We start from the raw sequence: 14,291 nt of genomic DNA, 5'->3' as shown, positions 1-14,291 counted from the left end.
ATCTCGTTAGGCAAAACGAATCCGAGATTCGTGTACCCACGTAAACCGATATGATTAATGGACCACGCGCAAGTAGCTCTCAGTAGTTACCGCACGAACGCAGCAACAAAAATTTAGCGGGGAGAAGAAGGGAGGAAAAAAAATGAACGGTACAGTGTGTTTTCTCTGGAAGACATTAACATTCTAACTTATGCGTGCCCTTCTAACGCGCGCCACTTGACTCCGTCAACCAGACTTCGAACGGAACCCCGAAGTACGCTTGCCGAAAAGTTCGTGGGCGCGAGTCAAGGACCGCTCTCGTTCAAAACAAGGGACTCGGAGGGACGGAGGGGCCAGAGAAAGGAGGCGAGGGTGTGCGCAATAAAAGCGGCCAGCGATATCGAGGCGTATTCGCGCGAAAGTGTAAAAGGCAGAGGCGAAAAGGAGATGAACGGGGAGGTCGGTGAAATAATAGTAGGCTGTAATAGGAGGAAGGAGTGAACGACTTGCCCTCATGTGTGCGCGCGAAGAAGCTGTTGTTAATAAGTGACGCGTGTGCGGCAGCTGGTTTTACGTTTTTTGCCCTGCACCCGATTCTCGGGGTTCGACCGACGAAAGATCGGCCTAGGCACCACCTCCCACCCTTTCCCCCTCATTCTGAAGTTGACTACACTACACCTCGGAATATTCCTACCAACACTCAAAGGGATGCCGATAAGCGTTTCCCCCTGGGATTAGCAAAGTGAAGAACACTCGATCCACCTGTCAATCCTCTATTAACCATTTCAACATCTAACCAACAACTAGATAATGATTCTGCAAGAGATTCAACTTAAGTAATTCTGTTCAGAGTAGGGGTGCGATCCACAGCGATTCTCAGAAACGACGACCACCCTGAACTCCCGATCAACAAACCCCGATGATCAACGCGTCACCGAGCGATCAAAGAAAATCGTTCCAGGAATCTATCCTAACTGGGCGAAAAGAAAGAACGGGAGAAGGAACGTCGGGCACGGAATATCGAGAGGAGAGACACGAAAAAGGGAGACGACAGACAGACGTGCGCGCAGATGTGCCCCGCCACCCTGACGCGGCCCGGAGGACCGAGCGACGCGCGGCCCGCGGTGCAGAGGCAAGTGCACCCGATGCACAAGTGCCTCGGCGAAGCGCATCTTTCTCTCGAGGGGAACGAAGCAGCCACGCGAGTGGGCGGCGCGTACCCTTCTTGCCAGCTTCTTCCTTCGGGAGGGTGGAGGGGATCCTCTCCGCTCTCGTTGTCGCTCGTTGTCTGCTGGAAAAACGCGGCGATGTCTTGTCCTGGCTGATAGTCTTCGTGGAGACGCGGGAACGGGTGTACAGGATTGGGACCGGCCTCTCATCTCGGGGTCAGTTACATCGAGACGCCACCCTACTCACCACGCCGATTCGTGATTAAGATCGCGCGCGCGTGCCGCGCGGACTTGGATCTCGTGTGATAACATTATCGAATACCGAAACCTCGAGTTCTGACGAACTTGGAACTTGTATCCACCGACCATGAGGCGCTGGAGAGTTTGAGCGGTGTATTGTTGCCCCGACACTTCAGTGTAGATACCTAATAGGTACGTCTCGTGGCTCCCTTGCTAACTTTCGAAATGCTTTCTGTGGAATCTGTAATATCCTGTTAGTGTTATACGAAGTACTTAGTACTACACGAATATTCATCAATTTACAGAGTCTGTTTCGTACCGTGACTCCTACGCGATGCATCTCGAGGATTACCACGAGGACAGGAACGAGGAGGAGGTCCAGCGCGCAGTGTCCAGGAGCATCAAACAGGAAGGCTTCAATTCCTTGCACTTCACGCCGATCACCACAATGGCAAGCAACCCCCAGCAGGCTTGCTGGGCAACGTCTCACGCGGATACCGGCTTGTCTTCCCCGATTCTCCCAAATAATTCGAGTCTTCACGAGTACACCGACTGGGAACAGCTTACAGCTGCGTTCCAGTACCCTTATCAGCAGCACTCGGTGACGGACAGGTCGCCGGGTAGCACTGGTAGCGAGGCGACCACGCCGACGTGGAACAATGTGGTCCACAGTGATCTATCGGACTGTTCGAATGGGCAGCGACTGCCATCGGTGGGCTCCGCGTTCTCCTTTTCGCGCAGCTTCTCGAACACAGTGTATCCTGAGTACCAGGGCTACCAAGAGTACCCAGAGTACCAAGACGACGTCACGGTGTCCTTACCATTGATTCTTCACGCACAGTCGGATAGTCAAGGATTCACTGGACCCATGCAGAATGCTACCGATGAGTTTGACCTAAGCTTGATAAGAGGTGACCCAACGTCCCTTCTAAACAATGTGGAGTCACCTTCTTCGCCGTCTTCGACGTACCTGGAGGAGCTACAGGACCCGTTCTCCAATTTGAACGGATCCTGCTACGCGGTTGGACATTTGGTCTCCGGGCAACAGTCTTCTATTTCCACAATGGCGTTCGTCAATGACAACAGCCTGGGCGATAGTTTCGGCAACCAAGTTGTTCTTCCTAGGAACGAAGGCCTACTACTGACTGATCGACGCGTGCCGATTGCGAAGACTGGATCAGATGCGGAGAAACGTAGTAAATCTTATGGTGAGTTTGGGGTACACTGGGAGACCGTAAAGAACGTGTTAAATAATTCGTTGCTCCGTCTAGTTTCAACATTCTTGCTCAAATCATCGATCAAACTTACATGTTCTCACAGTCCCAACATTTGAAAAAAAAACTTATGAAATTGTAATTACTGTTATATTTATAGTAGTCATTCACCTACCAATCTAACTTATATTAAATTCATTTCAAACCAAATCTAAATCTCACTTTCATCAATCTCGTTTGAAGAGGACAAACGGTAGCAACTTCATTTAAGTGCGTAAACTTATTAAGTAAGTAAACTCTTGTACCTACCGCAGTCGACTCAACGAGCGGTTAAGGAAGAATGATGTTGTTTCGGAAAACACGTAAGAAAAGCTAAACACAGACGAGTTAAGAGGCAACAAACAATCTTCTTCGAATAGTGTCCTCAAGTGGCACTCGTAGACGCTCACTAATAAGCGTAGCGTCTCCCTTATTTACACGGATTTCGGTCGCTTGATGACGAGTTTACCTTTCTCCAGACTGTTCGACGCCAGAGGAAAACCTGACCTCGACGTATCAGTGCCGATGGATAGACTGTGGCTGCGCGTTCGCGGAACAGGAGGGTTTGGTGCGTCACATAGAAAGAAGACATGTCGAATCCTCATCGTCGAACGCGCACGGACATGGCAGAAGGATCCAGAGGGACAGGGACAAGGACAAGGACAAAGAAAAAGACGTGGACACTTATACCGCTACCGGAACCGGGCAGGACGAGTTCGCGTGTCTCTGGCAGGGTTGTCCACGTGCGCGACCGTTCAATGCAAGATACAAATTGTTGATTCATATGAGGGTTCATAGCGGCGAGAAACCGAATAAGTGTCCAGTAAGTAGCGCCAGTCAATCTTAGGTGTCTAAATGGTACTGAAAGCTTTCGAATAGTGTTTTCCGGTGTTTCATAATCACTGGCGTTAAGTCTTTAATGATTGAATTAAATTTAATCTATTTTCTTTTATTGGTAACATTTTTAGGTAACATAGAAGTTAGAGAAAGAGTTAGTTTATGTTGATATTGTATGTAGTAATTGTATACTGATTTATCCAGTGATTTATTGGTGTCATTGATATGTACCTACCTGACGTATTGTAAACCTTCGAGGAGTCTTGAAAAATTTGAACAATTGCCTAGAACTTCAAAGGTTTACATTTGCGAGCGAGCCCAATGTATGAGCTTAACTGTTAAGGGGTTGTAATGAATAGAAGTAATATTTAATGATAATAATAAGTAATAAAATAATTGTTATAGTAAGTAGAATACGTTAAATAAACTTTAAAATATAAGGAATAATTCATTGAGTGGTAAGAAAATAAATAAAATTATGATTTGTACAGTTCAGTGGATGTAAGAAAGCATTTTCGCGGTTGGAGAACCTGAAGATCCACCAAAGGTCTCATACAGGAGAAAGACCCTACGCGTGTCAGCATCGCGGCTGCTCAAAAGCGTTCAGCAACAGCAGCGACCGCGCAAAACACCAAAGAACTCATTACGATACGGTACGTTCTCCGTTGTTCTTTTTTATTTTTACGTCTGAAGATTACTTAATTAAAACCAAGATTGTTTAACTGGACAATTGCTATTCTTTGTAAATCGCTTGTCAGACACGTTTGTGGTCATCGCTCGGCAAAGATGAAGAAAAAGAAGAAAAAGCTTATACACGAATTTATTTCGCTTTTTATTGCGTTATTCGTTGTAAAATTCTTATCTCGCTTTCATTATTTTCGCGAGTCTGGCACGAACAGTGCGTGACCGACAATAAATATTTATAATCCCAACGATATCCGAAATGTGCAGCGAGCACAGTACAACCTCACTATCCGAGAACCATTATGAAAAATACAATTTCACTTTATACAGTGAAGTTAACTTAATACAAATAATACAACTATCTAACGTGAATCTTTAGGTGCAATTGTACTATATAAAACTTTTCATATAAGAAAAATATAAGAAGTTTCAAATTCATATAAAAACTTACTATTTAAAACTATATAAAACTATTTTTTAATGTTAATTATTATTAAAAGCTAATTTGCGCAACTAGAAAATCTCAGTAAACAATTTCCTTCCCTATTTATCTTACACCTCGATTCATCGAAAGTGTTGAGAAAATATTTCCAAACAATTTCCAGAAACCGTACGCTTGCCAAGTGACCGGATGCGGGAAGCGATACACTGACCCGTCGAGCCTCAGGAAGCACGTGAAGAACCACTCGGAGCCGACCACACCGGTCACGAATCTGTCGTCGGCGTCGGAGAATAAAAGTCCCAGCAGCATTCCCAGCAACGTGATCAGCGCGTCGCGACACGATCTGACTTCTACGACTTCGAAACAACAGGCGCAAACGGCCGTCGCTTACGCTACGGAATCGAATTATCGGTCGTATAAGACTTCGGAGTCTTACGCGGACGAGGACGCGGACCTGTTCCAGACGAATCTGTGTCAGGTCGATAGGATTTCCATGAGCCTTGAGAGCAATCAAGAGTACGTCCCCATTGAGTCCATGAAGCGTTATCTCATCGAGGATGTCAGCAACTCGCACGTGGATGGTACAGGTAAGGGAAACGATTCCATAAAGATTGCGTGTCTCATCTGTGTCATCAATGTGTATTTAAACTCTGGCATGGCGTACTATGTGCTCAACTTTCTTATACACTGATAACTATACAATCGGAGTTTGCCTGTATAAACTTTGGAATGATTTTTATCAAAGTTGTTAAAACTTTCTTCCAGTTATATAATAATTGGAAAATCAAGAATCTTGATAATATTATTTTCGCATCGCTGTGTAGCAAATACTCTAGTACCTCCCTAGCAAAAATTATGCAAATACATTAAAAACCTGTGAACCGCGCGAGAATCATATTTCCAAAGCAGGCCTTAAGTTAATCACCAAATTCTCGGAGTCAGTTACAAAGTTCCCAAATGTCCATGAAGAATTATCAAATACAATCATTCCATTAATCTCAATTAACGATTATTCGAAAACCATTAAGATAGCCGTCTAGGAACTCCGAAACTTTAAAGTCCCATAGTTTCTCGCAGAAGGTCACAGAGGGGAGAGGTCGCAATGAAAAAAGCGCAAGGCGCAATTTAAGAAAAAAGAAAGAGTCCGGCGAAGTTCTCGCGTTATTGTATCGCGTCCGCGCGTGCTGCCTTTTTCTGACGTTGGTGAACGGCCACGCGGTAACAGCGGCCGATGATAGTTGCGCGCTAGAGCGCGGTTCCTCCATGCTTAATCTCAGAGGAGGTTCGCCGCTTTATGCCTTTACCCCACACCGAGTCTTAAAATAATATTCCTGACTTTTTTGGCCGGGCAGCACACGCACGTACGCACGCGCCAAAACATACGACGCGGCTGCCACGTGCGACACACGCGTGCGCCCCTTTAAATTCCAGCCCTAGCGGCCATGATTTTTACCGGAATAAAAATACGATTAATCGGCCGAGCCCAGCCAGCGAACGATCAACACGCTTTCCTTCCGTTTGCAGGATACTGCGAGGACGACGTGCCCGACTTCCAGGAGCTCGGCTCGGACATCGAACAACAGTTCCTCGAGCTGAGCAGCTTAGACGACGCGGTTTTCATCGACGGTTGAGACGTCCAAGCGAACAAAGACTTCCAATACTTCCAAAGACTCGTTCCCAACCCTTTTTTATATTCGATTTTATATACCATTGTTATACTTGGCGGAATCATATTATATTTTTGTACATAGCCACTTGTATATAATATAAAAGAGAAAATACATTGATTTTGATTACCATCCATTCTTTTACTTTTTTCTGCTTTCCCTTCTTGAGCAGATGTGCCATGAGGGAGGCTTAAAAGGATACGGAAGATTAATTGCTCGAATTTTTTTGGTCTCGCTGCGTTAAAGAATATAACTGAGACCTAGGGGGCCTAATAAATTTGTCGTGGAAGTCACCTTATAAGATTATTAAATGTGGAGTAAAAAAGGAATCGCAAGAAATCTTTTGCGTCCCTTGGTAAAAGTATTCGTTCTTCGTTTATACGAAATTATTTATTCCTGTATTATTAAGTTGAACAGTTCCAGTACACGAAACGTTTGAAGCGTGTAAGGCCTTTTGAACAACAGCTCGCCAGTTTTAGTGGGATTCCCGTACAAATACGAATAGTGGAATAAAATTCAACTGCAACTGTTTTTCGGATGGAAGCTATGAATAGCCAACGATAGTGACCCCTTGAATGAGCAGCAACGGTGACAGTGTAGGCTTTGTATAAAAAGCAGTGACCCACTATACGGAGCTTTCAGTGGCGATGGGGTTAAGCAATCGTTTATTTTCAAGCGGTGCTGCACTCCGACGGCTTCGCTCCCTCTTGTAGATTGTCGCAAATTAGTTTAAGGAAGTTATTGAGCGCCTTATTCTGGTTCTCCTTAGAATACACCTGCGGGCGTATAAATAAAAGACAATTAAAGGATTGTACGATACTTCTGATATAACATAAATCGTAATGAATTTTAAATACTCACTCCGTTGATCACGATTGTCGGCACGAAGGAGATCGGCGGACTCAAAGCAGCCGTCTTCCTGCCATATTCAGCGAGCAACTCGTCGGCTAGAGAACTGGAGATACAACTCTTGATACTGTCCTGCGTTTTCTGGCTTGCCCATAACTTCTCGGCGCACTGAAAATTCGAGATAATCGTCAAGCAAACAATATTTCTTCTCACTGACCCATTTACTATATTTTCATAATTTTATTATATTTCATTGAATGCAATAAATCGCCTTTAGAAAATCAAACTAAAGTTCAAGAAAGTAATCTCATTAACCCTCTACTTAAGGATGAACTATCTTTATTTAATTTTAATTATTAAGTAGAGATTTAAGACTTAATTTTAATTATTAAGTACAGATGGAAGTAGAAGAAAATTATTTTCCACAAATCTTATGAATCCAGTCGTCGAGTGCTAACGATAAACGACGACCTCGTTCGCTATCTTCTTTCTTCTAGGCAAACGAAAGCCAGAGAAGGATAAATATTTAAATGCAACACTTGTCTGCTGAATAGACAGAGGTTTAGCCGTCTGTTCGCAGGATCCTTCGTGCTCGACCGTCTCTTTAACAAGAGATTGCGCAAGGAAATGACACGGTGGGATCGGCAATTTGCGGAGTCGCGCGGTTTTCAAGGGAAATTAATCGAATAGTTACCGTCTCCACCTCCGACGGCGGGAACCTGGTTGACATTGCGCAAACTACGACTCTTTCCGTGAGTTCTTGAACCTTGTCGGCAGGCTCCTCTTTTTGAATCGCGTGGATGGCGCAGGCTTGAGCCTTGTTACCGTTGCATTCGTCAGGCCCATGTTGACAGGCAAATGACCATCGGCCGGTCGCTTCATCGGCTGTTTGCTGTAAATTCTCGATCGGTTACTGTTTACTCCTTTCCTTACGATTTATTTTGGGACTAGACTCGTTAAAATTGTTTGATCGTTAACACATTCGCTGTTAATCACGAATACACTGGTAAATCAATAAAGTATTTAGAATTCCCAACACGAGTATCGTCGTTGGATCTTAACACTAAAACTACCAGAGAGGTCAAAATGACCCATTCCTGATTGCTTCTTTAATAATTATTAAAAACACAACAGATAATTCTCTGAGAAGTTAATACAGAAATTGATTCAGCAATAGGCAAACTGAATTGTAAATCAATAGAAATCTCAATAGTAGCACTGTTGGAGTTTCCATAGAAAAATTGCAAAAAGTCAGTTTGACTGTTCGGTAGTTCTAGTATTAAATAGAGTTTAATGAAAGGCGAAATGAACTGGATACAAATATAATTATATCATTTACGTTGGCAGATAATGATTGTGCTAGGTGATTTTTCAATAGGAAACAGAGTTATATTTGCAAACGCGGAATAGTTTCGAAATAGAGAAAATATTTTCTTTGAATCGATATTGTAAGGACAAAAGGTTAATGATTTCGCAAGAACCATTGATTATTACGAATTATGAATTACGAATTATGAAACGGATCTTTGATGTATGCTTATGTAATACAATGTCAGAGATATTTATTGCTTATCATCGAATTGTATATGTTACGTATTTATAACACGAAATTGAATTCGATAAACTTTTATCAATCCGTCTGAGCACAAGATTTGATAAAGATTCCCATAGTTCTATTTCTTCTGATACATATAGTATATAATGCTAATTATACACTTATTACGAAATTTATATTTTTATTATTAATATGTATATTCATTGTTAACAATATTCACAATATATGATACACAGTGCATTACACTTTTATATACAAACAATATTGTTCACGTGGAACTTTAAAATCTTGTTGAAAATCAATTGTAACTCTGTAATTGGACATAAAGGCTTACCGATGCTTTCCCGTATGGGATAAAATTGAGGCGAATGTAATCCTTCAGGATTTGGTACGACTCGGCTAATTGTACTCTCAGCCATCGCTTGCTATCGGAACACAGTGACTCATAGTAGACATCCACATCGATCAGGTTGTTCGACAGTTCATCGCCTGCCACCTGCATAAATACGAGGGGGACGTTTTAAACACTCTTGCCTCTCTTCAGAATAACTCGTTATTCAACTCTTGTTGACTTATAATCATATACTTTGTCCATGCACACACTTGAATAAGTTTTAAAAATGTTTAATCAGTGATGCATTGATTTATTTTCAATTAAACTTCTCCTGATATCATCTGTGTAAATACTTTATGTAACTTTCGATCGATAAGCATCGAGAACTCCGAGCACCTTACTCTTCGAATCAATTAAGATCTTAACTGTGTAAGCAGCATGTTTTTAAATAATTGCGTTAATAACTCTCTAGAGCACAGGACGAAAAGGGAGATTGTATCGATGTAAAATGTCAAGGACTGATTTTCAGTGCTAGAAAAATGTAAGAAAAAATGACTTCTGAAGGAAAAATGATTATTGCTTAACAGTGGTTCAAGGATATTTCCGTGTTATGAATCTTGCTGAACCTGACTGTGCCTTTTAAAGGTAGTATAATATTTAGCGGAGTGTCCAAGGGCACTTCAATTATGCCAGACGAAATTACTGACTTTCCTCCGCGAGACAAAAGAAATTTTAAAACTGTCGCCAAAAATGGAGTTGAAAGATGAAGTAGAAAACGGAATGGATGAAAAGAGTCTCGCTATTGACCTCGCTCCGACTATAATTTAACATTGACGAATGTTACTTTCTTTTTAGATTTTCAGTTACATAAAGTATTACGAACTTTTATTTACACAGTTGTACTTTGCCTTGTAATTCTAATATCTGAGAGAATAAAGCAAAAGAATGACTGATTAATAATACTACATAGTAATGATACTATGTAGTTCTATTATCTGAAAGAATAAAGCAAGAGAATAACTGATTAATAATACTACATAGTAATAACACTATCATCAATAGGTTACGCATGAATGCTACTCAATGGTACCTTATTTATTTAGGTATTTGAATGATCAATTAAAATTATTTCTTATTGCCTTATATTTTATTCGTAAAGTTACATTGCTTTAAAGTTAAAAAATAATAAAAGGAATAAAATTATAGAAGAGCAAGAAGGAAAGATATAACAACTTATCTATTCTTGTAAAAATTGTAACTTTTCATAACTGAATAAATATCAAAGTTTCCATAATATCAAGAGATAAAAACTGCACTTATCATGTTTTAACATCAATACATACCGGAAACAAGTTCTAAATAAATTTAGACCAACAGTTCCGGGAAACATGCTGATGATAGGCGGATAAATAAAAATTGGTGAAATCAGTAATTTTGCTGTAAAAAGGACGGAAACTGTGGAAATTTTTCATTGATAACATCTTATCTTCAAACCGATTAGTCAATGATATTAAAAATCACTTAGAAAGTAATTATCTCAAGTTAATCAGTGTTTAATTGTTTAACTGTATTTTCACGTGGTTTTGTAATTTGAAAGTGCATTTCTGTATAGAATTTCTATAAATACTTGTGTCGTGCTAATAATAATCAATTGATCATTTCAAAAACGAGAAAACTGGCGTGCGCCTTCTCATAAAGGAAACTGGTTTAAATCTTGCGCGTCGCCTCTGATTAAATGCTGGAAAAACCGGATCTCCCTTCTTTTTAATACGAAGCACCTTTGTAGTCGTACATCAAACACTAATACCTTAAAACATCGAGACGCAATTACATAAATATACCTAAATGAGATATGAATATCTTAATTACCGTTTTCTATAAAAACTATCATAAAAAGGTTAAAGCAATTAACATGACACTTAACGTGTCCCATTTGTTCAACTACCTTCCATAGATAGAAGAAAGATTGCAACTCAAAGTTATCATCCGTTTGTCCTCGAACTCGATTTAAAATACTACGGTACAAAGAATCTGTGGCAAATGACAAAACGGTCCAAAATAAGCGCTTCGAAAATTATTGGAAAATACGGTTTACGAATCGCACAGAGATTTCTCAAAGAAAAACAATTCAAGACCTACTCACCGATGTACCGAGGTCGCTGATGAAGATGACAAAGGCTATAGCCGCAAACGCGCAGCTGGACGTGAACAGGTAGCACCGCATGATCAGTTTGGTTGGATGATGAAGGGAACACTGCTTTAAATCGGCTTTGCTATGGCATCGCCGGCCGACGCCGAGGAGGGGGCTTTTGAAAATGTAGAAGGGGGCACGGAACGGGAAAGACAGATAAAGGCGGGGGAGAGAGTAAAAGGCGAGTAGAATTTGAACGTCTTCGTTCAAGAATGTTGTTGCACTGTTGTTCCTCTCGAGCAAGTCACGTTCGTCGCTGCTTAATTCAGTAAATCAATGCACATGTCTTCTCAACACGTTCCGTGCCACGGAAATTTCGGTTATATTTTGCTTATGAACTCTATTGATTTTTTAAAATAAAATATTAACTTATATTCAAGTTTTTGGTAACATTTATATATTTTGATGTTGTTCCTTTATGTTTAAAACGACCCATTCGTGAATTATACTTTTACAATTATTGAAAAGATAGAAAATGCTTCTTTGCGAAATTACTGAAGAAATTGACTTAGTAACGGAAATCAAAGCAAAAGTCAATTGAAATTTCGATAGCTGTAGTCTTAGAGTCCCTATAGAAAAATTTGAAAATTTCAATTTAAGTCGGTAGTTCTAGTGTTAAAAATATTTTCTTACAGAAACTGGCGTGTACCGTGTATAGTACACGTGGCACTGAACGCGTTAACAAAAATTTAAACGGTATAACTTCTCTATCAGACAATCTTTCCAGCGACTATTCCTGTTCCGAAGCGTTACAAAGCCCTTTGAGAATATGAAATCAACGTACAAGTCAGTTTTCGAAAACTGGTCAGTCTGGTCTAAAGCGAAGAGTATCCTTGACTGCGTTCAATGCTCTTGCTGTTTAATAAAACATCTTTGATCCTCCTTTTTGTTCGATTTTAAAATGTATGTATATTTATTATGGTGTCATTGGTAGAATTTATCGCGTTGACTGCCATGAGAATTTCGAGCATTTTGTGTAGTAATACTTATTCTTCCATAACAAAGACAAATGGTATTAGAACTAATTATTAATGATTTGGTATCAGTGTATTCGTATTACACTATTATCTAGCTGCTTATGTTACTAAATATTTTTATTCGACATCGATTTTCTTATTGTAGTTGTTTTCAAGTAATTTGTAAGCTCCGGTCATCGATGACCACCTGTCCGGTGTTAACGGAAATCTTGATTATCATTTTAAATAAAAAACTAGGGAGAAAACATGAAACGCAGGAAACTATGCAAGTATTCATTAAACCGACTGGGGATAGTGATACGTAATTAACGCATTTCTCTAGCCGCGATGGGAGCGTGCGGATTGTTGTAATGTTACCAGCAAGGCAGTTTTAAGTAACCTAACGATGTAAGTGAGGAACACGAAAGGTTTCTACACGACTTTCTCGCTGAGAGTGAATGTGCTGTACTCGCCAGCTGTTTAGCGTCGGGGAATCAGTGACGCGCGACCGCTTACAGCATAATTGGGGGCATCATTAACCTAATCATTCGTTTCCAACATTTTTACAACCGACTCGTACAATACTGTAGAATCGTATCTTTGGGGCAAATATTTTATACGTACATTAATAGTTCTGACATATATTTGTAAAAAGCCTAATTTAAAAATTACGCGATAACTTCACTTTCGCTAGAAGAAAACTCGTGAATACGCGCTGCTCTAATGATCCTTGTCACTTAATTGTTAGCGGGAATGATCATTATGACGTTACGTAAAAATGAATATTTCAGTTGTTCACTATTGAGTATTACAGAATATACAGTGAATGTTTTAAATTCACCTTTTAGCTTACACGGGCGTTACACGAAATATAAATATAACATTTAGTTAATGAATAATTTAACTTCCTGTTAAATTTAATATCTTCAGCTTAAAAAAGATAAAGGTATTAATATGTAAGAGAAACTAGTGAACATTGATGAAATTATTAACTGAATATCTACAACAATATTTATTCATAATGTACAACTAATTTTAACAATAAATAATTATGGCTCAATGCCTGCATGGAATTTTAATTGTTTTGTCTGTTTCTCCAATTCATAGAATAAGTCAGCAGCTCGTTGACTATAGGTATTAGACTTTTCTATATCTTGTTTCACACCATGACCATTCTTATACATTAAAGATAAATTTGCACAAGCGTAGGGATTTCCGTTGTCACAACAATTTACAAACAATCTATATGATTCTTTTAAATTCTTTTTAACATAGCCCTCTATTCCTATTAAATAAATGCCTGATAAATGAAAGCATGCATCGGGCTGATTAGAGTCACAAGCTTTTTGAAGCATTTTCATTCCATTTGCAACTTGAGTGGCTCTGTCTTCTTCAACTTTTTCAGGACTTACTCCAACAACACCTGCGTGATAACAACCCCGTGCATCATTGAGTTCACACCCCTTCTTCATATATTTGTAACCATCTGCAATGTTTTTATCGCATCCTCTACCTGTATATACATAAAATTATTTTTATATTGCTATAACGTTATAATTTAACCAACTATAGGTTTATCTTACTTACCGACCACCCTGAAACTTCCATATTTTGCACAACTCCTAGAATAATTTCTTTCGTCACAATTGTTCTTATATATGTCGGCAGCCTTTTTCAAATCCTCAGTAATACTTTCTTCATAGTCCCCTAGTAAATGACAAGCTGTAAACAGATATTAAAGTATTGAATTAAAAGGTTAGAATTGTTAGCGGTGATGCACTAACCTTCAGGATTTTTCTCACTATAGCAACCAAATTTATATTCAATGTGAAGATTCTTTAAATATTCCTTCACTTCGTCAGCATCTTTTAAATTGTACCCGGCCATAACAAGATATTTTTATTAAAAAAAGATGTAAACGTTTCAAACGAAAATGCTCTGATGATCAATATATTTTATTAGCCCACTTTATTACCGACAATCACCAACGGAAATAAAAGATCTTTCTTGTATTTTGATATTCAATGGCTAATTCGGTAGTATTTACATACTTTACTATGCTTGATATGTAACAAATCTTACAATTAATTAAATTTCTTATCGAGCCTTTACTTATTACCTAAATAAAGCACGAA

The 14,291-nt window shown here is 39.7% G+C and overlaps 2 protein-coding genes across 2 annotated transcripts; one reads left to right on the top strand and one right to left on the bottom strand.

Moving 5' to 3' along the window:
* The first annotated feature begins 96 nt into the window (after positions 1–96).
* LOC116427650 (uncharacterized) lies at positions 97–6,397 on the top strand. Its single transcript, XM_031978233.2, has 6 exons — positions 97–1,580; positions 1,694–2,596; positions 3,121–3,464; positions 3,970–4,131; positions 4,768–5,191; positions 6,129–6,397. Exons 2-6 carry the CDS (start codon positions 1,723–1,725, stop codon positions 6,233–6,235), a joined length of 1,911 nt encoding a protein of 636 aa, XP_031834093.1. The 5' UTR covers positions 97–1,580; positions 1,694–1,722; the 3' UTR covers positions 6,236–6,397.
* Positions 6,398–6,639: 242 nt separating this feature from the next.
* LOC116427651 (uncharacterized) lies at positions 6,640–14,197 on the bottom strand. The gene is made up of 8 exons (XM_031978234.2): positions 13,941–14,197; positions 13,744–13,878; positions 13,209–13,669; positions 11,153–11,473; positions 9,010–9,171; positions 7,815–8,012; positions 7,133–7,288; positions 6,640–7,047 (listed from the first exon to the last, which is right to left on the bottom strand). Exons 1-8 carry the CDS (start codon positions 14,041–14,043, stop codon positions 6,943–6,945), a joined length of 1,641 nt encoding a protein of 546 aa, XP_031834094.2. The 5' UTR covers positions 14,044–14,197; the 3' UTR covers positions 6,640–6,942.
* Between the last annotated feature and the right edge of the window lie 94 nt (positions 14,198–14,291).

Source organism: Nomia melanderi, chromosome 1, assembly GCF_051020985.1.
Source record: "Nomia melanderi isolate GNS246 chromosome 1, iyNomMela1, whole genome shotgun sequence".
Taxonomy (NCBI): Eukaryota; Metazoa; Arthropoda; class Insecta; order Hymenoptera; family Halictidae; genus Nomia; species Nomia melanderi.
Note: the sequence above shows the minus strand (reverse complement) of the source record. Positions and strands in the feature narration are given on the sequence as shown.

Excerpts from the sequence above, each read along its gene's own strand:
- LOC116427651 (XM_031978234.2), bottom strand. The coding sequence starts at position 14,043 with ATGGCCGGGTACAATTTAAAAGATGCTGACGAAGTGAAGGAATATTTA. Across the intron at positions 11,474-13,208 it reads TCCATGCAGGCATTGAGCCA|TTTACTGAATTAAGCAGCGA; the intron begins TAATTATTTATT and ends CATGTGCATTGA. Across the intron at positions 7,048-7,132 it reads CGACAATCGTGATCAACGGA|GTGTATTCTAAGGAGAACCA; the intron begins GTGAGTATTTAA and ends ATACGCCCGCAG.
- LOC116427650 (XM_031978233.2), top strand. The coding sequence starts at position 1,723 with ATGCATCTCGAGGATTACCACGAGGACAGGAACGAGGAGGAGGTCCAG. Across the intron at positions 2,597-3,120 it reads GAAACGTAGTAAATCTTATG|ACTGTTCGACGCCAGAGGAA; the intron begins GTGAGTTTGGGG and ends ACCTTTCTCCAG. Across the intron at positions 5,192-6,128 it reads CTCGCACGTGGATGGTACAG|GATACTGCGAGGACGACGTG; the intron begins GTAAGGGAAACG and ends TTCCGTTTGCAG.